General features: G+C 48.1%; 11 protein-coding genes across 11 annotated transcripts; 7 read left to right on the top strand and 4 right to left on the bottom strand.

The window, feature by feature from the left end:
• Positions 1-108: 108 nt before the first annotated feature.
• On the top strand, positions 109-1,925 carry V1508DRAFT_416549 (uncharacterized protein). The gene has a single exon (XM_066940219.1). The coding sequence runs from the start codon at positions 162-164 to the stop codon at positions 1,680-1,682; it is 1,521 nt and encodes a 506-aa protein (XP_066796109.1). The 5' UTR covers positions 109-161; the 3' UTR covers positions 1,683-1,925.
• Positions 1,926-3,602: 1,677 nt separating this feature from the next.
• V1508DRAFT_416543 (concanavalin A-like lectin/glucanase domain-containing protein) lies at positions 3,603-5,763 on the top strand. Its single transcript, XM_066940218.1, has 3 exons — positions 3,603-4,157; positions 4,206-4,778; positions 4,884-5,763. Exons 1-3 carry the CDS (start codon positions 3,758-3,760, stop codon positions 5,501-5,503), a joined length of 1,593 nt encoding a protein of 530 aa, XP_066796108.1. The 5' UTR covers positions 3,603-3,757; the 3' UTR covers positions 5,504-5,763.
• Positions 5,764-5,910: 147 nt separating this feature from the next.
• On the top strand, positions 5,911-6,857 carry V1508DRAFT_416539 (microsomal signal peptidase 25 kDa subunit). The gene is made up of 4 exons (XM_066940217.1): positions 5,911-6,050; positions 6,108-6,153; positions 6,241-6,486; positions 6,544-6,857. Exons 1-4 carry the CDS (start codon positions 6,019-6,021, stop codon positions 6,751-6,753), a joined length of 534 nt encoding a protein of 177 aa, XP_066796107.1. The 5' UTR covers positions 5,911-6,018; the 3' UTR covers positions 6,754-6,857.
• A 250-nt stretch (positions 6,858-7,107) lies between these two features.
• On the bottom strand, positions 7,108-8,716 carry V1508DRAFT_111530 (uncharacterized protein). Its single transcript, XM_066935875.1, has 2 exons — positions 7,462-8,716; positions 7,108-7,406 (listed from the first exon to the last, which is right to left on the bottom strand). Exon 1 carries the CDS (start codon positions 8,593-8,595, stop codon positions 7,513-7,515), a length of 1,083 nt encoding a protein of 360 aa, XP_066796106.1. The 5' UTR covers positions 8,596-8,716; the 3' UTR covers positions 7,108-7,406; positions 7,462-7,512.
• Positions 8,717-8,837: 121 nt separating this feature from the next.
• Positions 8,838-10,031, bottom strand: V1508DRAFT_404057 (uncharacterized protein; the record flags this gene model as incomplete). The annotated part of the gene is made up of 1 exon (XM_066938604.1): positions 8,838-10,031. The coding sequence occupies one exon, from the start codon at positions 10,029-10,031 to the stop codon at positions 8,838-8,840; it is 1,194 nt and encodes a 397-aa protein (XP_066796105.1).
• Positions 10,032-12,613: 2,582 nt separating this feature from the next.
• V1508DRAFT_385713 (Nuf2 family-domain-containing protein) lies at positions 12,614-14,740 on the top strand. The gene is made up of 5 exons (XM_066937804.1): positions 12,614-12,848; positions 12,927-13,194; positions 13,256-13,994; positions 14,048-14,242; positions 14,296-14,740. Exons 1-5 carry the CDS (start codon positions 12,752-12,754, stop codon positions 14,416-14,418), a joined length of 1,422 nt encoding a protein of 473 aa, XP_066796104.1. The 5' UTR covers positions 12,614-12,751; the 3' UTR covers positions 14,419-14,740.
• Positions 14,741-15,209: 469 nt separating this feature from the next.
• V1508DRAFT_111310 (uncharacterized protein) lies at positions 15,210-17,590 on the top strand. Its single transcript, XM_066935874.1, has 2 exons — positions 15,210-16,061; positions 16,115-17,590. Exons 1-2 carry the CDS (start codon positions 15,239-15,241, stop codon positions 17,278-17,280), a joined length of 1,989 nt encoding a protein of 662 aa, XP_066796103.1. The 5' UTR covers positions 15,210-15,238; the 3' UTR covers positions 17,281-17,590.
• A 1,620-nt stretch (positions 17,591-19,210) lies between these two features.
• On the top strand, positions 19,211-20,088 carry V1508DRAFT_439148 (uncharacterized protein). The gene is made up of 3 exons (XM_066942204.1): positions 19,211-19,381; positions 19,455-19,559; positions 19,629-20,088. The coding sequence occupies exons 1-3, from the start codon at positions 19,346-19,348 to the stop codon at positions 19,776-19,778; spliced, it is 291 nt and encodes a 96-aa protein (XP_066796102.1). The 5' UTR covers positions 19,211-19,345; the 3' UTR covers positions 19,779-20,088.
• Positions 20,089-20,145: 57 nt separating this feature from the next.
• Positions 20,146-21,314, bottom strand: V1508DRAFT_404055 (F-actin-capping protein subunit alpha; the record flags this gene model as incomplete). The annotated part of the gene is made up of 7 exons (XM_066938603.1): positions 20,146-20,497; positions 20,549-20,704; positions 20,739-20,782; positions 20,837-20,926; positions 20,990-21,111; positions 21,180-21,198; positions 21,252-21,314. 7 exons carry the CDS (start codon positions 21,312-21,314, stop codon positions 20,146-20,148), a joined length of 846 nt encoding a protein of 281 aa, XP_066796101.1.
• Positions 21,315-21,438: 124 nt separating this feature from the next.
• Positions 21,439-23,496, bottom strand: V1508DRAFT_111243 (uncharacterized protein). The gene has a single exon (XM_066935873.1). The coding sequence runs from the start codon at positions 23,230-23,232 to the stop codon at positions 21,748-21,750; it is 1,485 nt and encodes a 494-aa protein (XP_066796100.1). The 5' UTR covers positions 23,233-23,496; the 3' UTR covers positions 21,439-21,747.
• Positions 23,497-24,020: 524 nt separating this feature from the next.
• V1508DRAFT_439145 (DNA replication regulator SLD3-domain-containing protein) lies at positions 24,021-26,346 on the top strand. The gene is made up of 4 exons (XM_066942203.1): positions 24,021-24,311; positions 24,365-25,449; positions 25,501-25,785; positions 25,842-26,346. Exons 1-4 carry the CDS (start codon positions 24,129-24,131, stop codon positions 26,203-26,205), a joined length of 1,917 nt encoding a protein of 638 aa, XP_066796099.1. The 5' UTR covers positions 24,021-24,128; the 3' UTR covers positions 26,206-26,346.
• Positions 26,347-27,387: the final 1,041 nt, after the last annotated feature.

Below are 27,387 nucleotides of genomic sequence, written 5' to 3'. Positions count from 1 at the left end.
ATGCCAGAGATGCGGTGTAAATGTGGAAGCATTAGGGTCTAGTACAGGACCCTTATCAAACAAGGACTTTTAAGCCCGCGCCGTATTTGACTACTAACCAGTTGATCCGGCACAATCATTCACGATCAAGATCTGTACCGTTCTTCATCGGGGAAATCAGAATGACAAGCACGACAACTCCACTGCGACTTTTGTCGTCCATACAACACGGAGATTCATTGAGCTACTTGAGCCCGTCATCAGGGTCAGACAATAGTTTCGCGACGCCGCCTATGTCGCCTACACCTAGCACCCCGCAGGGTGCGAACACAGCATCTGTTGCAGCCAATGCTGCGTCGCCTCCGCGTGGGACTTCCGCTGCTGGGATTGTGACGACTCCGAGGGGGGAGAGGGTGATTCCTGCGACGCCGAGGAATGATGGGAGTGTGCGCAAAGAAATTAGGATTAGACCAGGGTTTGTACCGACGGAGGATGTGGCGAAGTATAATGTCGCGGAGCGGGTACACTTGCGGCGGCAGCGGTTGGCGAGGGAGAAGGGGATGGGAGAGCAATGGCCATTTACTGCGGAGAAAGGCGATGTGGAGAAAGATGTTGATGATGCAAGTAAAGTATTGGAGGGCTTGGTCATTCGTGAGCGCGGCCCTGATCCTGCGGCAAAACCGAGATCGGACGAGAGGGACTCTATTAAGCAGGTCGGATTACCTGCTGTTGCGTCTGCGTCTGCTAAGGCAAAGCCAACCGAGCGACCTCGGATTGCCCCCTCCAGACAGCCGAAGAATGCGCCGTCGGATCGATCTGGCGGATGGTCGCGGTCGAATTCAGTGGACTCGACAGCGTCGCAGGAGTCGAAAGATAATTCTCATAAGACTGCGAGCGATTCATGCTCGGCTACGACTCCCAGGGCTGAGCCAGTGTCCAAGACAGCGAAAGCTGTCGAAAGGGAACAGGCCCCGGCGTTGCCGGTGAAGGACGAGTCGGCTGCGACAGTGGCGAGTGCATGTGCCACTGAATTCACGGCATCAACGGGTTGGGACACGGCCACGTCGCCCACGACCACGAATGCATCCGGTTGGGATATGGCCAATTCGTCGGCCGTGGGTGCATGGGGCTGCGTTGCCTCACAATCGGATTGGACTCCGTTAGAGTCCGCGACGTCAATGCCTAAGGACTCAGCTGCTACGAAGGCCGTGTATACACAGAGATCAGGCAAGCCTGATAAAGCCGAAGGACACGGTCGCGGTAGGTCGGGATGGGAGAATGACAACGACGGAGTTCGTCGCAACGGTCGCAGCGACAACACGCCGGATTCAGGATCGCGGCTTCCAGATCGTCGCCGCAGTGGACGCGGCGGAGATCCCGCACCCTCATCGCATTTGCCGCGGACAGACTCGAATGGCATTAGGGGGCCGCGTCGTGTGAATCCGGACCGTCGTGGACGGTCGCCAGAGGAACGCAAACGCGCGTTTGAAGAATTCCTCAATCGCCCGCTGGAAACGAAACATGCTTACCCATCGTTCAACCAATTCGTCGGCGCGCGCCGCGGAGGGACGAGTACTCGTGTTGGGGCATGGACGTCGTCGTCCGAGAATAACAAGGACGCGACCGAACGTGAGAAAATTAATGGGGTAAGCGGTCGGGCGTCGTCGCCTGGAAAGGTGCTTGAAAGTCGGTATGCGCATTGACTGATGGAGAGCTTGCTTTGTACATATTATTTTCACGCATTTAGTGTAGTTGTGGCGTTTGTATTATTATCAACTTGTGAATATGCATAATTAGTGGGTACGATAGAGAGGATAAAATTAGTAAACGGATATGTGAGGCAGGCGTTGCGTTGTTGAATTTGCATACGGTAATAAGGTAATTATGATTAATGTCGAAGTTAATTAACTAGGTTAACTTAATTATAATTTGATTTAAATTTAATTTATCTACCGGAATCTTTGGGCCGGGTGACAGCACTCTTCTAACTTAAACACGTCCTTTTTACCAGCAATGGGATATGGAAGAAGCGACAAAGCAATGTAATGAAAGAGCAGATACAAATGCTCTATCAGCCCTGCAAAGGTAGTGGTATTAACAATGCTGCTACTCAATTCAATGTTAGTCGATCTACCCTTCAACTACGGGTTTCTCTGGAGGCAAATCACAGTGTCAAGCCACGAGACAGAAATCTCACAAACGCGGAGAAGAAGACTCTTGCGCGCTGGATCTCTCAATATGATATTACGGGACACCCGGTAACTCATGTGTTGGTTATGGAGATCGCTGCAGAGATAAGCCTCTACTTATATACCGACCAATACTATCGCTACTTGAATCCCTTGGCCGGGAGACCGATACCATTACCAGTGTACGTATTGGCCGGATTAAGCACTATGAGTGGATCCAGATGTACAAACGAGGATGGGATAGCGCAATTACAGAGCGTAATATCCAGAGTGCTTGGAAAGGTGCTGGTCTAGTTCTTCCATATAAGCCTCAAAAGCTGCTCCGAGAATCAATTACAGTCTTGCGATGGGTCTTGAGCGGTCAGTAGAGATTTACATCACCTGTCAAGCGATATATTAATCGCGTGAACACGTGATTGAAATGCAGAATACGGAAATATGAGCACCAAATGGAAGATGCCGCAGAGATTCGTCAGGCCGGAACGTTCGTAAGAGGGGTAAAAGAGTAAAGTTAGACAGGAACTTTTTGTTTAGCACTGAGGAAGTGATAACAGAACAATGATTATACGACCACAACTGTATTTATTCTAAAATTACACCGGCATCGATAGAATGGCACGGCTGACTGGTCAGAAAAAGAAGATTGGCTCGAAACGCGAGCGAGATGATAGGGGGCTGGTAAGGGCTTTCAAATTGAGTCTGCACGCCGAGCCATATCGGCGGACGATGAAACAGCCGGCGCATTGTACTAGATGGTTCTATATAGGTTATGTATGTGGTATATATATAGAAGCTGAGAATTTCATGGCTCGTGAACTATATATGGGACTCTTGCTGTCGGTCTGTGCCCTGGAGACGGATTGGGGAATTGCCACTAGCAATCGTGAGTATGAGAGCAGCAGTCACGAGTGTTCCGGACGCCAAAAATAGAAATATCTGGCGATGACGTAGTTTGTGGCTGGTGGTTTAGTCTGCCGAAACGTCAAAACCTTATATTGGCGCAGGGGGGGGGCGCTTATGCAAGCCCCGGCAGAGTTACACAACAACGTCCCGGTGACTTGCGACTGCACGTGAGCTGTGTCGACATATTCCCCAAACGATGCAAGTGCACGTTGTGAAATGGTATAGTGGCATGTTCGTGAATCCCTTGCTTCCGGCATTGCCACCGCTAGGCTGTCGCGAATGTGCTACTGCACTGGCTATTGGAACAAGTTAGGTGTATTTGCGCTTGTTCCACTTGGCAGCCCAATATTAAACTAACTAGATGGTTTGCGATGGCGTTGGCCGGGCAACAAATTAAGGGGAATCTCTAGTCGTCTGTAAGGGCTGAAAGGCTCAGGCACGGCGCTAGCTAAAGTTTAATCGTTCGGAACAGGCAAGGAAAGGAGTGGCTGGGGAAAGGGGACTAGGGCTCCTTAGATCCATCAAAAATAGCATTCGCATCTTCTACTCACTAAATTCTTACGGCTCCTACTCACGGATCATTGTTCTACTCGCGGCTCGATCACAGGGCGTGCTCATATAAGAGCCCCTGGAGCCCATCCTATCCGGTCCAACCGTGTACATCCACATCTTCCCACATCCACATCATGATCTTCCGCAGTGCAGTGCTTCTCTTCTTCTCTGGCCTCGCCGCTCGCGTCGCTGCCCAATCCACAGCAAACTGCGACCCCCTCGTGTCCTCCTGCCCACCTGATCCCGCCCTCGGTGGCTCCATCTCCCTCGACTTCACCCAGGGGTCCTCTAGTCACATCAGCCCTGTCTACAGCCCCGATGACATTTCCTACACGTCAGACATGGGCATGAAGATGACAATCAACCAGCTCGGCGATGGCCCCACAGTCGCTTCCGACTTTTACATCTTCTTTGGCAAGGTCGAGGTCGTTGCCCAGTGTGCACCTGGCACAGGTATTGTTTCCTCTGTTGTCCTGATAAGTGACGACAACGACGAGATTGATCTAGAGTGGACCGGCGGTGATGCCTACCATGGTGAGATTCATATTGATTACTCCAATGACATTAGCTGACCTTGCACAGTTCAAACCAACTACTTCTCGAAGGGCCAGACTGGGTCTTACGACCGTGGTGGAATGACGGATGTCGCCAATCCCCAGTCCACTTTCCACACCTACACAATCGACTGGAACCGCGACTCGATAACCTGGTACGTCGACGGCGCCGTCGCTCGCGTACTCCCTTCAAACGCTCCTGAGGGATATCCCCAGACTCCTATGCAGATCAAGATCGGTTCCTGGGTCGGCGGTAGTCCAGACAACGCTCCTGGTACGATTGCTTGGGCTGGTGGTCTTACCGACTTCTCCCAGGCTCCATTCAATTTTTACATCCAGAGCTTGAAAGTCACAGATTACTCGACTGGCACTGAGTACGTCTATAGTGACAACTCTGGCAGCGAGGACAGCATCCAGGCTGTCAGTGGCTCTCCCGGTGGTTTGACTTCAGAGACCTCTTTCGGGACTGCAACATCTTCTTCCGCGTCTGCTGATCCAATCACTACTACTGATCCCACAACCTCGACCTCGTCTGTGGAATCTACTTCGTCCTCTGTGACATCGACGGTGCCGGCTACCTCGTCCTCGTCGTCGACTTTATCGTCGACAACTTCCTCGTCTTTAACTATGTCGACAGCTTCCTCGTCGTTATCTACATCGTCGACAACTTCCTCGTCTTTAACATCGACAACTTCCTCGTCTTTAACGTCGACAACTTCCTCGTCTTTAACATCGACAACTTCCTCGTCTTTAACGTCGACAACTTCCTCGTCGTTATCTACATCGTCGACAACTTCCTCGTCGTTAACGTCGACAGCGTCCTCCTTAACTCCATCTTCGACAACTTCCTCTTCGTCCGCGTCGTCTAGCACCTCGATTGCTCCTTCTAGCTCTTCTGCTTCTTCGTGGACTGCGTCCACTCTCTCGTCCTCTTCGTCATCGTTGTCTTCACCGCCGGCGGTTACTTCCTCCACTTCTCCTGTCTCATTCCTCGTCGGAAGTGCCTCTGCTCTCTCGACTCTCGCGGGCAGCACCATCGCATCGCCGATTCCTGTTCACAACATGACTTCCGTGGCATTCGTCTCGACGCTCTCGACTGTCACAATCTCATCAAATCTGACGTCCACCGTTAGTTACTCTGGCTTCGTCAACCGGACCTCATCGGCCACCTCCGCAACCCGCAGTGCGGGTGCGAGCGCATCGACGACCAGGCAACCAGTCGCGGTGCAGACCACCAATGCGTCCATCTCCGCAATCAGCCTTGGCTCCAACAAGCTCTGGGTCCTGTTCCTTAGCGTTGTCGGTGTTGCGATCGTCCTGGCGTGAAGGTAACCAGGCGCGTTTCATTTCATCCGTTACTCTTGGGCATTTACATCTGGGGCAAACCTAATTGGCGTTCTCTTTGTGTTCATTTATCGTTAATCTTTAATCATTTCTGGTCTTTATATGGCGAATGTCGGCTCTTGTAGCGTAATATGTGATGCATCTAGTTTGTGTTGTTATTCATATTGTGATTTATGCGTGAAAGTGAGTGTAAATAATTTAATTATAGACTGATCTACAGGGAGATATAAAGAGCAATCCACAGCGAAGATATATATCGTTATAGCAATCCAGTTGACAGATACGAGAGTTATGTCCGACTTTTACAAAGGCCCAAATGCTGAGTCACATCTAATTAGTGTCCACTGGTTCTCTCCAACCGCTAGATAGGATGTAGCCCAACTCCATGTTAACAATATGAATCCCTAACCCGGCATATCCAAAGGACATGCGGCGCTTGGCATTCTAGTCTATCTTGAACAAGATTTCCAAGCCTACGACAAGTCTGAATTGATAAAATGCCCAATCCAAAGAATAAAGTCAATATATCGTATGTTCCACGTTTGTAGGAGAATGAGGGGAGAGCTGACGACTTGTTTGTGGCTAGATCACTACCTGATCTTAAAAACGCGACTGATGATGAGATTGTCAAGGTATACAATGTCACAATTTACTGAATCTATGATTGTTGTTATCTAGCTACAGATATATAGATGAAATTTGCGCTAACAGGGGTATAGATCCTAGCGGGCAAAGGCTACGCACAAATCTTCAACCTGATCGACATCCGGCTCACGCTCGGCTTTCTCTCCGTCATTGTTGCGGCAGCGGCAGGCGGTTACGACTACTACGTTGGATTTGAAAAAGCAAAGACGTATACAGCTATAGGTGTTTCTTTTTACTTTGTACTGAATATTGCGTTGACGATATGGATCATGTATTATGAGAAGGGGACTATTTACCAGGGCTTCAAAGATGGCAAAAAGGTATTCCTATTCTTTTTGTGTTGCATATGCCATTGGTTAATCCAGTGTATATTTTAGATTTCGGTTATGTCGACAACGAAGAAGTACACGCCAATATACGAACTCAAAGTGACGGAAACTACAACGTCGCAATCGACACAGGCGAAGAAACCATTTACAGAGTTTTTCGACAGCAATGGGTATATTGTGAGGAAGCCACTAGAAGAATGGATCGATGGTATAATTACATCTGTCGTGCAGGAGGGTGCTGTAAAACTAAAAAATTAATATAGAATATAGTCTCATCAGAAATATAATCAAGTTTTGTTCTTCAAATATTTATAATACTCTAAATTAAGTACACAGATGAAGCGCTTTGTAAGATTGTACACTAAATTTAAATTTGGTTGGCTATATAACTCGCAATCGACCCATATCCACTCTGATAACTTTCTCAAAAAATGGACCTTTTAAGGTTATCAGATAAAATAAGAGAAGCCACTATATATGCCGCTTCTTATTCCCCAAAGAATATTTGCCACTTTGCCATGATATACGGCTACAGCACGTATCCCGGATGCAAGAGCAAGACAATAAGATGCGATACTCTATAATTACTAGCCTACTCAAACAAGTACCAATCTTACCAAACCACAATTAAAGAGACATACCGAATATTACAGGTCCTAAATACAGAAAATGAGATCTTCAGAACACACGCCCATTGCGATATAAAATAGTATACAAGCGATAGACTCCGGCAACAATGATACAACTGTTGAATGTACGCAATCACGACGAAATTTAAAACAGTAGCCGAATATAAACGTTCAAGTAGTTGTAACTCCCAACAAAAAAAATTAACCGACAATCGTTAAATTAAGCTCATGGCTGTAAAATCGAATGCGTATGATGTAAGTATATACAATTGAAGAAATGCTCTAATAAACGAAAATATTAGCACCATCACATGGCAAAGATTCAGGAAATACTAACCGTCTATAAAAATAACACCAATCGCCATCATATAAGCTCTCTTTCTTCAACTCACTTCAGCTCGCTGAGTTCCTGCTCATACATAGCCAGCAAATTTTCGCTGTCCGCAATCGCACGACGCTGTCTCTCGAGCTCATCCTCAATTTTCTGGCGTTTGGATCGGAGGAATTCGCGCACTTTCTCGGCATCGCCACGAATATCTACGGGAATGTCCAACCCTCGATTCGATACTGGCGACGCACTGGGCTCTAATGACGTAGTCGTTGGACAGGATGCGACCGTGGATGAGGAACTGGGATTCAGGATCGAACTAATGCTATTCACACGGGCGATTTCACTCGCTGTTGCAGAAGCAAACCCCTCTGTATCCGAATTTCGCCGTTTCGTTGCAAGTACTTGAATGCGGCCCTCCACCGGTTGGTTCAAAGGAAACTGGATCGGGGGGAGACGAGAAGATTCCTCGGGTTGCTTCTCCGCACCGTCGACATTGACCTCGATCGGTGATTTCGATCGATCCGTCATTGCCGGCAAATTCGGTCGTGGCAAAGGGGTGGATGAGGAAGTCGGAGATGTAGAGCGAAACGCACCAGTGAAGTCAATAGGCGGCGGAGGAGTGGATGCGGCGGAATGAGAGGGCGAGTGCTGCCAGCTTGGAACGCCAAGATGTTGATTTGCGGAAGAATTCTCACGCACAACCGAAGGGAGCGGCGGGTAAGCCTGTAGCGATTGCTGCTGCCGTGGTCGCGAGAGCTGATCGAGTGGCCGATGGTGAGGAGCGCCGAAAATCTGAGGAAGATACCGTGGCAGAGATTCGTTATCATCGCGCGGTCCCGAATAAGGCGAACGTAATTGGCCCCGCTGGGTAGGGCCCTGATTGCCACCGCTTTCGCCCTCCTCGTCGGACTCGGACCCACCACCCGATACCGGACGATATTGCTGGCTCTGCAGGCTTGAAGCCTCGAAGTGCTGCTCGGGTGGATACTGGACTGGTGGGAGCGCATTGGGGGTAACGGGAGGCGCGACCCGCTTGCGACGTTTGATCACGCTCTTCTTCATCGCGACTGGCCGATGCACTCCGTGGAGCTTATAGTAAAGGCCTAGATCAATATACTTTGTAAGCGGTATGCACCCCATAACAACTCTCTCCCATTAAGTCCCTTTTAATGACGCTACAACCCTATTCCATCACTGGATTCACATAATTTGGAATCTGGAAAGGGAACTCTGATGTTCTGGCCCAGGGTATTCCCAAAGAACAGTCGGTCACTGCACAGAATCATATGCGGGCATCTGCCAAAGCGCGAGCGCTACAAATGAACACGCTAGACCTGGCAACCGATACGACACGAAAAGGAACAGACAAGGAAAGTAAGTGGCTACATACCGCATGCATTGCAAATCGTATGGCCGACCTCGTCTCGCCGCCACAGCGGCGTGATTGTCGTCCCGCAGTTCTGGCATGAAATAATGACGGCTGGATTTGCCAGGTTGTTGATGTGAAAGTTGGGAGGAATCGAGGCTGTGTGTTGTAGAGATTCCGGCGAGGACTGTTGGTAGGCTGGTTGCTCGTAACTTTCCCTTCGAGACGCATTGGCCTCGCCTGTTGTAGATTGAAATCGAGCATCATCGTGTTGCTGTTGCTGGTGCCCGCGATGCTGCTGGAGTGTGGTGGCCATCTGAGCGGCCTTCGCCACACGGTTGTTGTAGGCCGGGCATCCGCTACACGCTCGGGCGCCACCGGTACCGTTGCAGTGCCCATCGCCAGGACAGGTGCCAGGAACGCCGTGATCAGCTGTTATGAACAGTTTGACGGCAGCGTCCACGTCGGCTGTAGCCACACTGCCTCCAGTGATGGAGAGCGCAGCGGTCTGCGGTGGACGCTTAAGATTCACTGGGCGCGAGATATTGCGAGCTTTGAGATACAAGCCGCAGGCGTTGCAGATAGTACTACCATCTGGGGCTCGTCGCCACAGAGGGGTGCGTGTTGTGCCACAGTTGCTGCAAACCTGACCTATTGATTCCATAGGTGGATGATGTTCACTAGAAGAGTCCGTTGGGTATTGACGCGGAACACTATATGGCGCCGAAACAGCCAGATTGTCATTATTTGACGAAGTTTGAGATCGAGATTGCCGTTGAGGAATTTTTGCAGAATTATGCGCCGAAGGGGGCGAACGGGACCCAGGTCGTCTGACGGGTTGTAATGGCGGAGATTGCTGGTGCTGAGGCCGGTGCGAGCCGGGCGCCGCGCCCTGGCTGCCTTCACGACTGTCGGCCTGCATGTTTACTGAAGAGGCCAATTCGAGATCAGGACTGGCGTCAGAGAGGTCCGAGTCAGACTCCGATTCAGACCAGCAACGGATCGGAGGCAGACGAGTGATGTGCTGAGACGAGCTTGAGAGCGAGGCTTTTGATAGGCAAGCCTCGGAGGAGGACGTAGGTGGATAGAGATGGTAAAGGGGAGAATCGAAGGTGACGGAGCAGGCTACCAGCTCAGGGGTGGTCCTCGTCGAGTCGTGATCGTGCGAATGCAGGACAGGGCGCAGGAGTGGTGCCGGTGTTGCACCCATCACTGGGCAAGTATTGGCTTAACTGAAAGAATAGGCAGAAGTAGACAAGTCGTGAAGACGTGCGCAAGGGCGGACGAAGGAACACTGCAACCATAAAGAGGCAATGGATAAAACTGGGCTGGCATCGCCGTGAGCCGCGGCACGTGACTGTGGATCTGATTAAAATCGCTGACAATTGTGCACGTTCTGATTCGTCCACAACTGAGGCTCGCGGGCTAATGTGCGAGCAATGATTGGTTGTTATCTGTCCGGCTGAATGAGCCGCAGCACGTGTGGGGCTCGCAGGAAGTGGTGCCAAACAATAATTAGTTCCTGGAGTCCAGACTACTGCTCCTTTTTCCGCCCCCGGTCCAGTTCAGAACCGATCTTCAGTTTGCTGCCAAGAATATGATCTCGAGCTAAGAGCTGAGATCATTCAACCGTGTTGTTAGATGCAGGCAGGGACAAAATTACCCGTGGACGCCATCGCCGCTAAATCCGTGGATAATCCGGATTTAAGCCGGCTTTTGTGTTCATCACGACTAGCGTAATGGGAATATAATACATCCAAATAATCTGAAACCAGCTCGCTGCCTTTCTCGCATACGCAGCGAAGACGACATTTATTGCAGTTACTTTGCCAACGTCGCGAACCTCCACTTTGCAAGAAAATGCACAGGCAGAGAGGAGCTATGTCCACAACTGTAAAGCTTGTCCGGCCGGTTCGGAATCAAATTATTCATGCCGTCGCCCGTTACTCGATTGGTCAGCAGATTTTTTTTCGTTGCTCTCGCCACTGCAGTGGGCTCGAATCCGCATATCGGTGGCGCGATTGGCAGTGACTCACAAGTAGTTAGTCGTCACTCAGACAGCGCCTCCTGTGCTCTCGAATAACCCTTGTGAACTGCATTGTAACTTTATTGCCAATGATAACACCGCTTTGGCTTAACTAAAAATTATCTGATGGTATCTCCGCGGATTTAAAGGACGGCAACAACGAACCGAGTATTGGAACAGATTACACTTGGGTCAGTTCGAAGAGTTCTCATGTAAGCAATAGACACTGTCGCGGTCATGTATTGCGTCTCCTCTAGTCGATTCTACTACTCGTATCCGCATATAGGTACATCAGACAACACTGAGCTGGTAACAATACTTATCGTGTCAACTTTGCACGTCCAACTGGAAATGCCGCAGTTTCACAGTCCGATCTTGGCTAAGACTTGCAACAGAACAACTGATTCCGATCGCGTCAATTGTAAATGTAATCTTGAACGGATCGATAATTAGTCGCGGTAACTCCGCGGGGATACCGGAGTAAGTTCCTTATTAAGTAACTGCCGAACGCCTTACTGGAGATTAGTCGGACTTCTTTCCTAGTTAGTTGAGTCCCGTGCCTCAAACAGCAGTTGTCATTGGTTCAGCGATTCTTTTGGAAGGTAGCGAAAAGCTGACAAGTCATCGGCAGCACTGAACAGATAGATCAAAAATACGGTCACATGCGCAGCAAGTACTTATCGCACAACTTAACATTAGCATGCTGTCGTATACATTTAAACTCATTTACTTACTAAAGATCATTAGTGAGCGCAGTGGATACAGTAGATTAAACTATGCTCATTCTTCATCCTAATCTGCGTTTGTGCTATTTGTATCAAGTGTGTCTCTGAAATATCTCCGACTAAAATTCCGCGTCTGTTATGAATAAGGGGAAAAGTCCAAAATACCACTGGGTTCTGTGCCTGGCGTATCCGCTCGGCCAGAATATTCTTTGCACGCAATGCCACTTGATAGTTGATCTGACTTTATGGTCGGTCTCTGTAAACATCCACTTTCATGTGTTTGGCCTGTTCTCTCTCTTGTTCGCAACTGCCGGATCATATGTCGTAGCAGCCCAATTCTTGTCAGCGTGCTTATTCTTCTGGACAGATGGAGTACAACTGATATTGAGCATTCATTTAGACCTTTGATGTGAGCTTCCGCCCGCATGATGCATCTTTACTGGCCATGCGTACACGAGCACTATCAGTACAATTGCTGGTGTATTGGCACCCTTCCATGATGACGATGTGTTCCATCGCAAAACATAAAAGCCCTTTTTTCAGCGAACTTGGCTCCAATTTGAGGAGGCATAATTGATGCTGTTCTGCAAGCGCGCGGAAAATTGGCCGAGTCTGTCCAGTGCTATTTTGGGCTTTTTCAACAAGTTTCAGTGGTAACTTATTTTGCACTTTTACCCTTAATAATATTATTGCCTGACGGTGTGTCGCATCACTGTCCAAGACCTCTCGCAAATTAAATATGTAATATAGTATGGCCAAGAATAGTATCCCGAACTACCGAAATACTAATTCTATGGCTTCCATAGATTTAAATAAAACTGCTAAATCAGCTTATTAAAAGTGATCGAATAATTTCTCTATCGTAGTGAATCGTCTAGCTGTTTATAAAATACCATGCCGATTGTAGCTTGTGTTATTTCGCATTTCATCACGGACAGCCAGAACGCACGCACGAAAGCTCACGATCTGTTGCTGTGGCAACACTAGTGTCGTCACTTTCCCAATTCAACGCGCAACACCCCACTGAAGCACTTGGCGCGCACTAACCATGCAACGACACCTCTATCCGCGTACCCCCCACGAAACACTAACATTTTCTTGTTGCAGTTTATGACGAGGGAGCCTTTGGCTTGGTCGGATTATTAGGACTTTGAGGAATCTCAACGACTGATATGCGCAATGGCTTTCAGCGCCCGGAAGTCAACTGTTTTCAGCGCTCGCAAGTCATCAGCTTATAAACAAAGTGGGTTCAGTGGCTCTTCAACTACAAGATCACGTAAGTTCCATCTCGTTTTTGACCTCTTCGTCAACAAATCGAGGTTGAACGAATTATGCTTATCATTAAAATAATTAGAACCCGCGTTTCAGGGCGACATTTTCCCGCTTCTTGACTTCCCTGAGATCGCCGTATGTCTCCGCGGCTGCGATTTTTCTGTCGCGGAGGAAATGCTGGCAAAGCCCACTGCCACTTTCGTGCAACAGCTTTACGAGCAGATGGTGGCTAGTTTCTTGGGCGTGACATACGAGAATTGTGTGCCTATATTAGATATTTGCAGCGAGGGCCGGGAAACGTTTGAAACTGCACGTGCGGCACGGAGTGTTTTGACCTTAGTTAGAGCCTCGTATGTTTTGAATATTTTGTCCTCTGGCGTTTATGAAGGCGGATGCTAATATTCGGTGAAGGGCCAGGCTGATGAGGATTTGCGGTGTTGATGATTTGTCAATGGCAGACTTTATGCGGCCAGAAGCGCAGAGACTACGACGGTTGCTTTCTGCTGTTGTTAATTTTGCGAGGTTTAGAGAGGAACATATGGGCGTTTGTGAGGATTTGATCCAGCGGAGCGAGGAAACGTCGCTTGCCACCGAGCGCGCGTATCAAGATGTTGCGATGTTTAGTGAACGGGTCCAGGAATTACGTATACAAAAGAAGGAGGACGCACCAAAAATTAAGGAGACACAGGAACATAATAGGGAAGTTGAAGCCGAGTTGCGTAGGCTCAAGAGGGTGCAGGAGCAGTATGTCGCGGAGCATGAGGCCTACAAGGCGGATAAGCAGCGACTGGTGTCGAAACTTGAGGACCAAAACTTTTTGACCGTACAGATGCGGAAGGAGTTCGAAAAGCTGCGACCATATGTTCTCGATGCACCAAGCACACTGCGCAAGATTAATGATGAAATGAGTGACTCCGTGCAGACTGGCAAGGCGAGCATCGACAAACTGGAGAAACGACTGCGCGCGCTGGAAGTTACTATAGATTCGTTTAAGACCGTTGAGCAGGATATCAGCGCGTGCTTTAAGATTATGGAAGAGATTGAGAATGAGTTGGCAAAACAAGATGAGGCTAGTAGACAGTTGGCGCGATTGATGGAGTTACACGATCACCGACAGATCGAGGTGCATGAGGTCGAGAGGAAGTCAACCGTACGTTTGAGAGTATACATGTGGTATTCTGAATTCTAATTGAGATGAACTAGCAACTGAAGCGACAACTAGCCAATGCTGAAGAGCGAATTCAACGACTACAAGAGCAACGTCTCCAAAAGCGTGAAGGTGTCCAGAAGAGAACACAGGAACTCAAAGAAGCCTATGCCGCATTGGTTGCCGAGAGAAGTGTCGTCACTCAGGAAATGGAAAAAAAGAAAGCATTGATAGCCAACGTCGAGAAGAAGGTATATATCTCTCACCGATAGCAAGGGATGCCTATGTACTAACATGCCTCTAGCAATTTGATTTAAGAGAACAGCTAGAAGGTGAGATCCGGAGCACGACCAGTGAACTCCAGAAGCTGGAGGCGCATGTATCGCTGTATCTAAGCGAGATGGAACAGTGTATCACAGTAAGGTGAACTTGCGATGTCACAATCCAAATGATCGGAATTTCCGAATATTGTACTTTAGCATTTTGTTAGTTTTGAGATATTTGTGTTCGTTTGTGTTTATTCTATAAGATAGGTAATTGTTGGTAACGGTTCAAGTAATGATGTGAAATATTTAGGGACTTACATATATATTACGCCGGTCTGAGCCAACGTCTCAGTAGTTGTTTAATCCGGATCTCCTCTCCGTGTTTGTTGGCCACATACGGAACGTCGGCGTCCATAACTTCCTCCCTTTCCATAATAATCACACGTAACCCGGCTCTCAGGGCAAATGTATCTGCAAGAAGGACTACTGACTCGAATATGCCTCTTCCATTGGCTTGTGACGGTTCAGCTAGATGAGCAGCAATCAGCCCGCACACGACAATTGATGGCCTATCGCCTTTCTCAATTGAGTCTGACGGACGTGGAGGAGAAATCTTGCCGGAATATAAAAGTGCGCGAAATGCGTCAATTGTGTGTATTGCGTAGCTTTGTAGTTGCGATAATCTGGCAAGCTCGTGAAGTGGAATGTCGTTAAACGAGGACGGACGCGTAGGAAATGCCGTTTCCGGGCATACAAGAAGAACAACAGAAGCACGCGGGTCTGTTGGGATTATGGAGAGAATTACGCGTGATATGTCGCTAGATGAAGCCAGACTTATGATATCCATCAAGTGAAATACAATTATGGTAAGGCGGGCCGCCGAGGATGTTAACTGGGAGAGCGAGCTCATCTGCTGACGCTGTGGACGGGGTTCGTACTGTTGTCGTCACGCGTTGCATCATCGCGGTTTGTCTCGTTTCAATGCAACGAATAGCAGCTGGCGCGCACTCAACCAATCTCGTAGCAATGGAGACGAGAATGCTGTCCGCGTCCACCTCGGCTTCCCAGCAGCAAATGGGCAAGTTGACGCCCACGCTTCCTAACTTCCCGTCCTCCGAACGACCGAGATCGCCCATGTCCGTCTCGTCCACGGCATCTCCCACCACGCCAGTATCATCATCGCTCTCGAGCTCACACCTCCATCAGGACCCCGGCATCCAGACATCCTCATTCCCGCCGTCGTTCTTCTCTATCTACAGTTCACCGTCACCGTCACCGTCCTCACACCCGCCATCATCCGCATATAGCGGCGTCGGCACGCCAATCGGCAGCTCGACGTCCTCTTCAACGGCCGCACCAGCCAGCAAAGCCCACCGCAGTCTAAGTCTGTCGCTGAACACCTCAAAGCCTCTACGTTGCACCAGTCTGCATCAGTCAATGGTCCCGCAGTCACCCGAAGCTGCAGTCGCCATGAGTGCGCCTCAGAGCAGACGTAATAGTCTTGCTAGTACACGCGTTGGATTCGGAAGTGGCTTTGATGGCAGTAGCGTTTCGAGTACATCTGTGATACAGGTCGGGTACAATAATCACACTTTTCATGGCATTAGTAGGAATTCGAGCCCTGCGACGTTGCAGCAACGGGAAGGATCTTCGAGTTTGTCGACGTTGGGGTTGGTGAGCAGCGCGGTAAGTACGCCTAGTGGGAGCCATGGAATGGGAGTTTCGTCCGAGGACGAGGAGGATGATTACTTGGAGGATATGGCAGCTGACACCGAGATTTCGAGAAAATTTGATAACGGCGATAGCATGTACCCTATGGTTGCGCTGAACAGATCAAGTACTTACATTCTGCTATAGGAATTGGAATTGACCGGACACTATTGAGACACCATTCTATATCATCCCGTAATGGATCTGCAGACAACTCATCAATTTCCTCGCCAAACACGCCAAACTTGTTCTCACCTTCTTCATCATTATCGTCACAATTCAACTCAATTATCACACCAACTGGAGCATCAAACACCGCCACAGCCAGTTACTTCCCCGGCTTCGTATCCACGGACGATGAAATGCCGTTAGCCGGTCAAGCGACCGAGTCAAGACGTAATAGCATGACAACTCGATTGCGAGAAAGCCTGACATTCGGCACTAATTCCTCTGCGACGCCTACAACAACACAGCCCGCTACGATCCCGAATGTGCCCATTGAAGAAATGCCCCGTCGTGCAGTCGTCTTCTCACGTTTAGGTGGCGGCTCGTTGAAACCGCAGACGCGCTCGTTCATGCGTATTACACGGGAGCTAGCAGACGAGTTCGCGCCCGCGGACGCGGAAATTAAACATGAGGCTGAAATCACGATGGCGTTCCGCGAGGAATCTCTGGATGACGGGGAAGACGATTATGAGGACGACGAGGATTATGAGGAAGATACGGTTTTCACGAGTATGGGCAGACGCACTGACAACCGACAAAAAGAGTTTAATAATAAGTACAAGGATGGGTATCCAGGCGAGCCATCCCAAGAGGCCATATTCACGACAGAGACGACGAGTAGTCCATCTTCGAGTGGGAAGTTACTCGAGTCGCCTCCGTTTCGACGCCGAAAACGAGCTGCAAGCGCCGCGAGTGTAGGATATTGGAGTGACCGACGAGGAGACGACGAGGACGACATGAACGATACAGACGATGGCCGACGGGACGACACTGGAGTCGGTATACTAAGTGCGGGCGCTAGTCCCGTGACTGGTGCAGTGTTTATGCAGGCTATGAAGCGGCCGACCGATGGATGGGAGTCGCCGTTGTCTACGTCACCTGTCGGATCGACAGGTAAATTGAAGCGGAGAGGGACGATGGACGAACGGTTTGAGCCCTACTCGATAAAGCGTCGCGCAGTCTCACCCGGTATGGTGACCGCAGCGAGTCCGACGGTGGGGTCGCCTGGAACTTTTGCGGCTGGTAAGCGAAGCATGAAGCAAATGCAGGATACATATGATCGAATTCAAAAAATGAGTTTAAATTGAGCTTTCGACTAATTTCATTGGGCAAGGGGATTGGTAGCTTGGGATAATACGACCGGATGCATTTATTATGGAGTAGAATATCTTAAAAAGATTACGGATTCATGTTTTGAAGGTTACAACCACTGAATATAATCATTTGGAAGGTGAAGTCGTACAGCTTGCGACAGCTTAAACGGGAACAATGGAACAAAATATTGGAGGCGAGTCGTCGCGAAAGATTCCGGAAAAAAGGATTACGGATTCATGTCTTGAGGGAGGTTACAACCACTGAATATAATCATTTGGAAGGTAAAGTCGTACAGCTTGCGACAGCTTAAACGGGAACAATGGAACAAAATATTGGAGGCGAGTCGTCGCGGAAAGATTCCGGAGACGGCTAACACGGATCTTCTTAGCTACGGGTGGAACTTCACTCACAGGAAAAAAAGAAGCCGTTTAAGAAAAAACCCATGAGCCTTCAGGAGCTTGGCTGCCGAAAAACATGTCGACGAAGAGGTGATGCCAAAGCTCCATCTGACGTTCCGTTCGAACTGTAGTATCTACTTTCACACCTTCTAACCGCGAAAAAAGGATCTGTCACAATAATGAAATGTGATACAGTACCTTTTGCACGCATGCCCAAAATTCTTATGCGAAACCGAATATCCGATCCGTAGGTAAAGCTGGGCGTAAACGCGGGGCGAGGGGTTCCTAATATTAATAGAGATTCCCACAGTAGATAACAGGCCGATTCCGCGGCACAGGAATGACGATAACACGACTGTGATGCCAACACGAAGCAGAAACTGCGAACGTCTGCGGTCGAAAAAAAAAATCGACGGTGGAAACTTGGACACAGGACAAAGTCAAATCGGAAACAATCCAGACTGAAACCCGCCCATAAATGATGATATCAACAATGAAGATCCCTTCTCAAGATCCCATCTCACATTGATCGTACTCCCCCATTATAAGTCGCTGAAATATAAATTAAACCCATAATAAATGCATCAAACTGTAGAATGCCTCGTACACATATGCCCAATAACTGATCAATAGTTGACAACATGAAATTACTAATGCCTCCGACGACAACACACATAATAGATGGCGAATCAACTCCGAACAGAGTATCGAAAAAAAATAACCATGCAGTCTTAGAAGGGTGAAAGGAAATCAACAGCCAACGTAAGTGATAATAAACCGAACATACGACGCGCGACTATGCGATACGCGAAATCGTCGGCAGTGGGCATCGAACTGCAATCGACGATCGACAGGGTCGTCGATAATTGTTGACAGTCGACCCCGACCTGCAGTCGACGATCGACGAGATCGTCGGCTAAGTTGGACATGTACCATGCGACGGTAATAATGTAATCCTAAACGGGATAATGTGGATCATGCTGAACGGCCAGTTCAAATAATACTGAGACCAATTACCGGCGACATCGAACGCTGAACAAAATCGAATGTTACTGCTAGCGCTAACCGCGCACATCCCTCGATGTATATTGCATATCACTCCGCTCGTCTAACTAGCTTGTTAGTATCAGAGCTAGAGGGGACTGCTAACCGTGGTGTCCGTCGGCATGCAAGAAGCGACACGAGACCCAAAGGTCATGTTGATAGTCACTCAAGCTGCAGCTGAATATGTAAACACGATGGTGAAGGTTGCAAATCACCACGAGAAGAAAATGAACATCAGTAACTTCGACGGGAGTGAAGGGGTCAATATATAGGCGAGCCTTGGGCGAGGGCTGGTTTGATCTGGTGATCGATCGCAGGAGCATCGTTCACGTGCGGGAGCTATCGCACTGCCACACCCAGCCGCACATGACCAGTGATCGTCACCGTCAAGTGCGTGCGCCACACGCACGACGCATGTCCACGAGCCCCTTACGCATGTGAGTCCGGCGTCATCGCTCGCCACGACTCCACACGTTTCCACTGGCCCACGAGCCATGCGGACGCCATTGTATCGCACATACACTTGTCCACCGCCAAAACGATCTCATTAATTGCCAGAAACTCGATTAAATCTCCCACGAATAGAAAAAGGGAAGTAGTGGCAACAAGAAACACCATGTCCGCATCACAAGCGTACGATCGCGAAGCGCAGGTATGTACAACATTATCGACCAGTGAGCAATGATACTTTCTATTCTGTAGATAGCTGATGGTACGGGTTGTAGAACGACAGTCGGCTTGATGATCTGGCTTCAAAGCTGTCGTCATTACGGCAGGTAACGTCGGATATCCACAATCAGGCATCAGAAACGTCGTTCATCCACTCCTCTGTAAGTTCACCAGGCACTCTCCTCGTCGACTTTGTCCTGTAATGTGCAGTGTTAACCGCGTTTCTGTAGTCCGAAGCATTTACAACACTCACATCTTCAATAAAGCATTCGTCACAGCGTCTTGCCAGAAGCGCAGGTGTCTCGTACCCTATATACAAGACGGTATTCTTCATCTTGGTCGCCGTTCTATTTATATATGTCGTCTATCTCTTAGTCTAAATTAGACAGATTCTATATATTATTAGTACGTCAACACTGGACGTCAACGTTGAAGCGCCTTAATTTTCGAATGCAAGATTGCAACACAGCAAGTATCCAGTCACGGGGCCTGGGCAAGAGAACGACGGGTTTTACTAGTTTTTATCGATTAGATATTTGGTATATATTGGCGCCGATTGGGGGATTTATAAATGGTTGACAGTTCACAAGGTCTGTCTCAGTTTGTCAGATACAAGTGTATGAGGCGCAATGTACATATTGTGTTAATAGGTCAAAACGTATATGCCGTCTGTAAGCAAAATCAAACTTCACTTGTGAAATCCTGTCAGTGCATATTCAAAAATTGCTCTGTATATCTTGGTCATCTTCACTTTCCGCTTCGTCCGCCGCCAATATCCTGTCCCAATCTATAAGCTCCTATCGCCTTGCCCCATTCGATCTTGGATCTTGTGACCGGCAATTGCCGTCTAAGACTCTTGAAGGCACCATCACTGAGACCACCAAATTCACGGTTCAGTTCCTCTTGATAACTGCGTTCTAACGCGGCAATGGACTTGATGATAGAACTCGTCTGTGCGCTCTTGAAATCTGACTCAACCTGCTTGGTCGCTTTTAGACGGACGTTGCCGTCCTCGTAGTAGTGGACGTCAATCGCGATAGTACCTGTCAGTGATCCAGAAGCGAGGTTCGCGATATATGATGACCGCCATCGTCCGTTCCTTAGATTTGTTAGTGGACCGCTGCGACTGGCAAGTCACTTTCAAGCGTACCAAAAGTTAAACGGATTAAATTTGTTGCCCACGATCACAATTGCAATATCGTCTTCAGAAGACTGCGGAAACACTCCGTACGATGACGGATCGGGGTAGTGCTCCAACACATAGTGTTCAACATCGCCAGTTATGGAGGAGCCAATAGATGTTAGCCTACTCTGCAGACCTTTCAATGACTGATACTTACACAACGTCAGAGGGTGAGTCATATTCGTCAATATCACTAACTTTCTATTTACTCATCAGTTTTGTCCACTAGAAGCAGACTAAATTATTTTGTCGTACAAGACTTCTGTGATCTACGCTGAAGCTCTTGCCTAGTTCTGGATCGTAGAACCGGCCAGACCCAAGGTCGTTGTACTTGCTGACAATGACCTACATCATATTTATGTCAGTGTATTTCCGTGCAATTCCACAATACCAATCATGGTGGCTTACAGCCTTTTCAGCGCCTGGAAGCGGAAGCTTGACTGTTACAAACTGAGACAAATTGTATTTCTCAAATGCCGACTCTAAGCCGTCGATAATATCACTGTCTTCTTCCACAATGGACTTGATATCTTTCGGTCAATTAGCACAGGTCTTCACTTCTCAGATCATATTTATTCTCAGTAAATGTCAATCTAACCCTGGTAAACTTCCTTAACCTATTTAATGATACGTCAGTGGGCAGCCCAAGTCGACATCACAATTAGCGTACCTCGCCAGGCGGCGCATCATCCAAAAATCTCGACGCGGCGTTTATTTTCGCATGAACAGACATCTCGAAATATAGATTTCCGCAATCAACCGATGACACGCGTAATGTTCGTGCGGAGATCGGGACTCGTGGCCTCCTAGCGGTGCTCTTCGTGATGATATGCGCAGACCTCGGCCGAGTAAAACGCTGGGTAGGCGTATATGCAGTAACCCCCAAGCCAAGGCCGGGTAACTATCCCTACCTACACATAGAACTTGCAGTTCCACAACCTTGAAGGCGACATACTATTCACCCCGCGTCGAAGACGACTAAAAGCGGTGTTCCTTTCGCGTCATCTGGAATCAGTGAACTGATGAAACTCAGGATGGGCATTATACCGGAACTTGCACCAAAAATTGATTACAAAAATTACATCTTTGTACGCTCCATCCGCTTGATACCAGGGAATATATGATACAACGTATGCCCCATCCTTAGAGCCCAATTCGCATCTAATTCACGCGTCTGAAAGTTGTGTGCTTTGGCCAACATTGAATTTCATCTCTGGAGGCAGTGGAAGACTAAACATTACGCTATCGGTCAAAAGACTATTTTCCATCCTACCCTCCGACTGGCTGATTGCGAAATGATCAGCATCACTATTGTCGCTAGCCCGTCCAATGATTGACATCTGCGAGCACTTATCTGTTGAGCGGGTCACTTGCGTATTGGACAGTGACTGTGTGTTTCCCTTAAATTTAAGCTGGGATGAGACGCGGTCGCGAGTCGACAGTGGCGATTGAGATTGAGACTGCCTGATGGGAGATACACGATTCTGGTTATTTTGGTAGTAGATCGAAGGCGGCTTCTGGGTGCTTGGCACAGAGTTTGTTCCGACTGAGGCGCTTTGACTGTCTTGGGAACTGCTGGATTCAGGACTAGGACAAGAGCTGTTAGATATCAGGGTCGGCTTTGTCCTTTCTGGCGTTGGATAGGCGAGGCCTGCCAATCCGTCAGCCTCCTCGGTATCGGAGTGCAACGACTCGCATTCTGACCATTCTGAGCTTGGAATGCATGAGCTTGGAAAGGTGGTGTTGCCGTCGTCTTCAGGTTCATCCTTCGGTTTGCGCATGCTGTAAATCCAGTTGTCTTCAATGGCTCTGTCATTTGTAGTTCTTTCATGTTCCCTCTCGTCACAGCCACTCTCTTGTACTTGATTATCCTCTGCATAAGTATCCTGAATGTAATCCTCACCTCTAGTGCCAGTTACCATCGAAACAACTGAGGAGATGCTTGTAGCACTACCATGAAAAATAGAGTGCATGCACGGTGTCTCGCTCTCTGTAGTAGCTCTCACTTCCAGTCTCCGTTCGCTCTGTGTCAACTCGCCATAATTCGCGTTCAAGCTGGTAACTTCATTCTCCAGATCGTCCTTTCGTTCCTTCTTAGCAGCGTCCGCTTTATCGCTGTGAATTTCACTACAAGAATAGTAGCCATCAGACAACTCATTACTACCCTGCCCACTCCTTTTATTTTTCCAAACTTCTGAGATATTATTGCACTCTAGTTGTCCATCGCCATCCACACTTGGGCTGTCATTACTTAAACTCATCTCACATGTGTATTTGCACTTTTCCACTTCATATGTCTGTGTGTTCTTAACTGGTGCAAAGAAATAAGAGCTATCTGAACTCAAATAATCATAATCCTCAGCATCCGAACTCGGCACGACGCGGCGCCGCTTGCGACGCGTTTGGCTGGATGTCAACTCGGATGAACTCCTGGTGCCGGTACTATAATGACTGGTGCCGTCTATACGCCCGACGTAATTTTCGGTCTCAGCAGGGGTTCGCGCAAATTTCAGAATATTGGTTTGGTCGTAGGCATGTGGCTGAGGCGAGCACGAACGGCCTATATAACCGCGGTTGAACGTGGCGGCCTCTTCGAATGCTGCGAGACGCGTCTGTTCGAGACTGCGTAGTGGTTGTCGCCGTTTTGGCATGACGTATAATGAATGCTGGATTTGTCAAACTCTTACAACTCGAAACGCTGCACGAGCCTGAGAATGGTAGATAGAAGTGACTTCTGTGGTGACTCTTGGCCAACTGTGGAAATGTTTGGGCCACGACTAATGACGCGTCGAAAGTCCGTTCGATCAAAGCCCTAACCCGATACGCAACCTTCCAGACACGCATCATGAGCGTTTGCTAAGTTGCTAGTTCTTATACAAATCATAAAGGTTCTCCACATTTATGGGACGAAATCTAGACCAGGAGTTCATCACGGTCCTGCCAGGCCTGAACACTGCTATAAAGGGCCCCTTCTTACGCACAATTTTGGCGTCTGGCAAGTCATTAAGCTCCACGTGAACGACCTGTAGATGATTTATCCACTCATCGTTGGCTGTGGGCCATTGCCGTCCCTCGGAATGATATTGTGAGGTGTTGCACACGTGCACGTATCGGCAACAAGGAATTAAGCCCTAACGGATGAATGCTGAATCCCGCAAGGGCAGTTGGTTGATTAGTTACTGTTCTCTACTCTACCCTGTAATTTATGACAAACAGAAAGCGGGCACCGGCACTTGCACTGTCATCAATATGGGAACTGCTCCGGACAAATACAATGTCGGTATTACTGTAGCATATAGTTAGCACCTTTTGGGTCCGAGGCTAAATATTGGGTGCGACCACGCACCGCGTTGATTGCTTTACCACAAATCTTCAAGTTCGAAACCTTAATCCACCACGACCCCTTCGACTGGATCGCGCGTGGCATTACAACTTTACAACCACTAACGAATAATTTCATCATCGACGCAGATCTGTACACTTTAAGGACAGTTTTGACAAGAAGAAATATTGACAATGTTATAAGAATACGTGAAAGAAGACAGCAATGAGCAGCGACGCAGCCAATACTGATGCTCATGTTAATGACGAGCTCGAGGTCACGGGCATCGCGACTGGGCAGCATATCCTTGCGCAACCAATAGACCCAGGACTTCCCGTTTCACCGATGCAGAGGAAGCGGAAACATGTGGAGCCTGTACCGGAATACATGAACTCGTTTGTGATTCACGTGAGTACCCCACTGTATCGTATGTATAATTGCACTAATTAAGCATGGTTTAGCCATTTCAAGAGGATGCCTTGTCGCCTCCGTTAAGTATTACGCCGATAAAAGCAGCACCCCGGGAATATGTACCTATCAGTATACTATCAAATGCTATGGCACCATCGATATCTTCTTTGTCAGCAAAGATGAAGAAGTCTCATGATCTCGGCGAAACGATGCGCAGGTCACGACCATTTCAAATGCACATTCCAGGATTGGGCAATAAGGTCTTGTTTGTGAGGGTTGATGAGGGGAAATGTCTTGCCGCAGTAGAACGTGTTGGAAAACACATTTACATGCTCACGATGTTACCTGATCATGTGAAAGTGAAGCATATTCGCGCTATGTGGAAGAATGGTCGAAGCAGTCCCTGTTCGTCTCCTACCATTCCAGAAAATTTGGCGGATGTTAGCGTGAGAAATGATGATGGGAATATTCCGGAGTATGCGACTCTGGATGAGGATCCCGATGAATTTTGGAGAGCTATTGGCGTGGACTTCCAAGAGACCCGAGTACCCAATAGGGAAGTTGACGCACTTTTCGAATCATTCAGCATGGTGCCGCCAGGGCCCGTAATCAAGGAAGCTGAGCCACAGAAGTTAAAGAATTCCTTCTCGACACCCTCTACGATAACACCGTTGCCAGCACCAAAGAACTTCTCAACACGCGAACTTCTTAAGCACCTGCAATCTCTGTACTTCGAAGCACTGTACGTCTCCAAGTCACCACTAACATACTTCGTCAAACTCACACTTCCGCGCTTCCGCACCCTATGCAAGGACAACCCGCAGAAAATCATCGACGTTCTGCATCATATGATCCTGACCGTCGGCGAATCAGATTACAAGTATAAGTCAGGATTACCCCATACCTTGCTTGAGTTGGAGAATGCACATGGCATGGATGAAGTCACAATTGGACTTTTTAATCCCAATGATCCGGCGTCGGAGATTCCTATTCCGGTGAGCATTGCGCAGAGTACGGTGGGTTTGAGCACTTTAGATCACGAGAGGCAGTATATTCAACGATTGTGGAATATGGATGAGGATGTCAGGTCGCCAAAATTGCGCCCCAAACGAGTCAATGAAATTAAAAAGAGGGAGTAGGTTGAATCACCGTCATGGCGGAAGATTGTCTCTGACAGTTGTGGTAGGACGAAATTGCAGGCCATCCTCGCCCTTGAGATTTTAGCGCAACAACATTCCCTCACAACAGAAGCCACTGATACAGTTGGCAGCGACACAACTACGAAGGCAATGACCAAAAAGAAAAGAGCAAGCAAACACGACGCCGGGGCGAACTTGAACTTACTACTCGATGTTTTATTTGATAGGTTATACATTTGGCAGACAGTTTCTAGTCTGGATTTTATAATCGTGACGCCGGAACAGAACGCGGATGAAGTTAGAGAGTTTTGTTTGGAAGTCGTTGTTCCTTTGTAAGTTATATTGTAAACTTCTCATGGTACGGCGAGAGATAGACTGATGAGAATAGTTATGGATCGCGGCTGCCTAAGCAGACAGAACGCCTTCTCAAAAAATGCGGCGGCGAGAAACCAACACAGCATGTTCCGTCGTCACCGATTGAAGGTCCCACTCAAGAGAAGAAGATCAAGCAAGAAGAAAGCTCCTCGCCGATCGCGCCAAGCAAAAAATCTCGATCTTCGCTCAAAAAGCGGTCTGTGACCGCCCCTGGTGTGCCGGTTCGTGCGCTAAGTTCGTCGATTTTGAAATTTGCGACGGTTGCGTCGGATTTGGGTGCCAAGGGACGAAAATCGGCTGCCACTCGTGGGGGGTTATTGGTTAGTAATAAGACACTTGAGCGGCGGCAGATTGATATTGCGACGAAGAAGAAGTAATATATAGTCACGATGTCATGAGGGTGAAGATAGCATTCGGGAGTTTGTGGGTCTGCATTGTTGCGTGGTGTTTGGATGGAATATTTACCCTTTATATAGTTCTATCTGTAGAATAGTAGAATCGTGCATTATACAGACAGCTAATCTCTTTTAACTCACGCAATACTTAAAGTGACGCAAAAAGCCTACCTATAGCTAATTTATTGCTCTCACCACACTCAGGACCGTTCCATATCTTCGGTTCAGGGGTTAAGTCACGTGGACATCGTAGCCCTAAACGTAGTTGCGCTTTGGTGCTATCTGCAACAGATCATGGCTCTATGACGACATCAATAAATTTATCAAACCTAACCCGATTCCATTTTTCAGTTTGCCGGTTTTCGTAAGAAGTAGTGCATCCAATGTTTCCTTCTTGAAGTGTATTAGACGGCAAAGAGGGACCAGCAAGAAGGGAATATACACTTTGAGAAATTTGCTTCCAGCTTCTTCGTGTACCAGATTATTGTTGAAGCCGGGAGGGTGAGAAACAGGGCAATGAAGACGTTCGAGCACTGCGATGGTTTGCAATTGACCTTAAGAAAACATTTATTCCGTTTCGCGCTAGCGATTCCGCTTTTACTGTCTGTGACCAGAACTTTCGGAGCGAGGCTTGTGTGGGCACAATATAGAAGTCATGCGAAGAATACGCTGTCAAAATACAGCTAGAAACAATACGAATTTTACTGTGCATTTTGCCAAAATCCTTGATTTGTCATTTGCGTAATACAAATATTTGTCTCTCGGTCAGTAAGAGTGTATCTAAGTGGCAACTCACTTGCGGTCGCGCTCCAGGTTTTGTATGTTCTTTGCCTATTCGAGCAAAAATCAGCGGTTGTCAGTGCGGGGATTGCGAGATGAAGTAGAGGAGCACAATTGTACAAGAAGACGGGTGAAAAGTATTGAAGAAGTCAGTCAAATTAAAAATACTTGCTTCATATCATTCTTGTCGGTTCCAAGTTGATAAACGGCTCAGTGTTAGCAAGGGGAATCTGGTCCCGTTTTGGTGGTTCAATATACGAGTAAAATCGAAAGCCTTGCTACACGACTTCTCAGAGGCGCCAATTTTCATATTGTTCGATTTTCCGTAAATTCTTACACTTTTAAAATATACAGTCAGCCAAAATTATTGCGGAGAATTTACTT

Source organism: Lipomyces doorenjongii (assembly GCF_038497915.1).
Source record: "Lipomyces doorenjongii strain NRRL Y-27504 unplaced genomic scaffold V1508scaffold_21, whole genome shotgun sequence".
Taxonomy (NCBI): Eukaryota; Fungi; Ascomycota; class Lipomycetes; order Lipomycetales; family Lipomycetaceae; genus Lipomyces; species Lipomyces doorenjongii.
This window is presented reverse-complemented; position numbering and strand designations above follow the sequence as displayed.

Excerpts from the sequence above, each read along its gene's own strand:
- V1508DRAFT_416549 (XM_066940219.1), top strand. The coding sequence starts at position 162 with ATGACAAGCACGACAACTCCACTGCGACTTTTGTCGTCCATACAACAC.
- V1508DRAFT_416543 (XM_066940218.1), top strand. The coding sequence starts at position 3,758 with ATGATCTTCCGCAGTGCAGTGCTTCTCTTCTTCTCTGGCCTCGCCGCT. Across the intron at positions 4,158-4,205 it reads CGGCGGTGATGCCTACCATG|TTCAAACCAACTACTTCTCG; the intron begins GTGAGATTCATA and ends GACCTTGCACAG. Across the intron at positions 4,779-4,883 it reads GTCCTCGTCGTCGACTTTAT|CGTCGACAACTTCCTCGTCT; the intron begins CGTCGACAACTT and ends CCTCGTCTTTAA.
- V1508DRAFT_416539 (XM_066940217.1), top strand. The coding sequence starts at position 6,019 with ATGCCCAATCCAAAGAATAAAGTCAATATATC. Across the intron at positions 6,051-6,107 it reads AAGAATAAAGTCAATATATC|ATCACTACCTGATCTTAAAA; the intron begins GTATGTTCCACG and ends GTTTGTGGCTAG. Across the intron at positions 6,154-6,240 it reads CTGATGATGAGATTGTCAAG|ATCCTAGCGGGCAAAGGCTA; the intron begins GTATACAATGTC and ends ACAGGGGTATAG.
- V1508DRAFT_111530 (XM_066935875.1), bottom strand. The coding sequence starts at position 8,595 with ATGGGGTGCATACCGCTTACAAAGTATATTGATCTAGGCCTTTACTAT.
- V1508DRAFT_385713 (XM_066937804.1), top strand. The coding sequence starts at position 12,752 with ATGGCTTTCAGCGCCCGGAAGTCAACTGTTTTCAGCGCTCGCAAGTCA. Across the intron at positions 13,195-13,255 it reads TTGACCTTAGTTAGAGCCTC|GGCCAGGCTGATGAGGATTT; the intron begins GTATGTTTTGAA and ends TATTCGGTGAAG. Across the intron at positions 13,995-14,047 it reads AGGTCGAGAGGAAGTCAACC|CAACTGAAGCGACAACTAGC; the intron begins GTACGTTTGAGA and ends GAGATGAACTAG.
- V1508DRAFT_111310 (XM_066935874.1), top strand. The coding sequence starts at position 15,239 with ATGCAACGAATAGCAGCTGGCGCGCACTCAACCAATCTCGTAGCAATG. Across the intron at positions 16,062-16,114 it reads AAAATTTGATAACGGCGATA|GAATTGGAATTGACCGGACA; the intron begins GCATGTACCCTA and ends ATTCTGCTATAG.
- V1508DRAFT_439148 (XM_066942204.1), top strand. The coding sequence starts at position 19,346 with ATGTCCGCATCACAAGCGTACGATCGCGAAGCGCAG. Across the intron at positions 19,382-19,454 it reads CGTACGATCGCGAAGCGCAG|AACGACAGTCGGCTTGATGA; the intron begins GTATGTACAACA and ends TACGGGTTGTAG. Across the intron at positions 19,560-19,628 it reads CGTCGTTCATCCACTCCTCT|TCCGAAGCATTTACAACACT; the intron begins GTAAGTTCACCA and ends GCGTTTCTGTAG.
- V1508DRAFT_111243 (XM_066935873.1), bottom strand. The coding sequence starts at position 23,232 with ATGCCAAAACGGCGACAACCACTACGCAGTCTCGAACAGACGCGTCTC.
- V1508DRAFT_439145 (XM_066942203.1), top strand. The coding sequence starts at position 24,129 with ATGAGCAGCGACGCAGCCAATACTGATGCTCATGTTAATGACGAGCTC. Across the intron at positions 24,312-24,364 it reads TGAACTCGTTTGTGATTCAC|CCATTTCAAGAGGATGCCTT; the intron begins GTGAGTACCCCA and ends AGCATGGTTTAG. Across the intron at positions 25,450-25,500 it reads AATGAAATTAAAAAGAGGGA|GACGAAATTGCAGGCCATCC; the intron begins GTAGGTTGAATC and ends CAGTTGTGGTAG.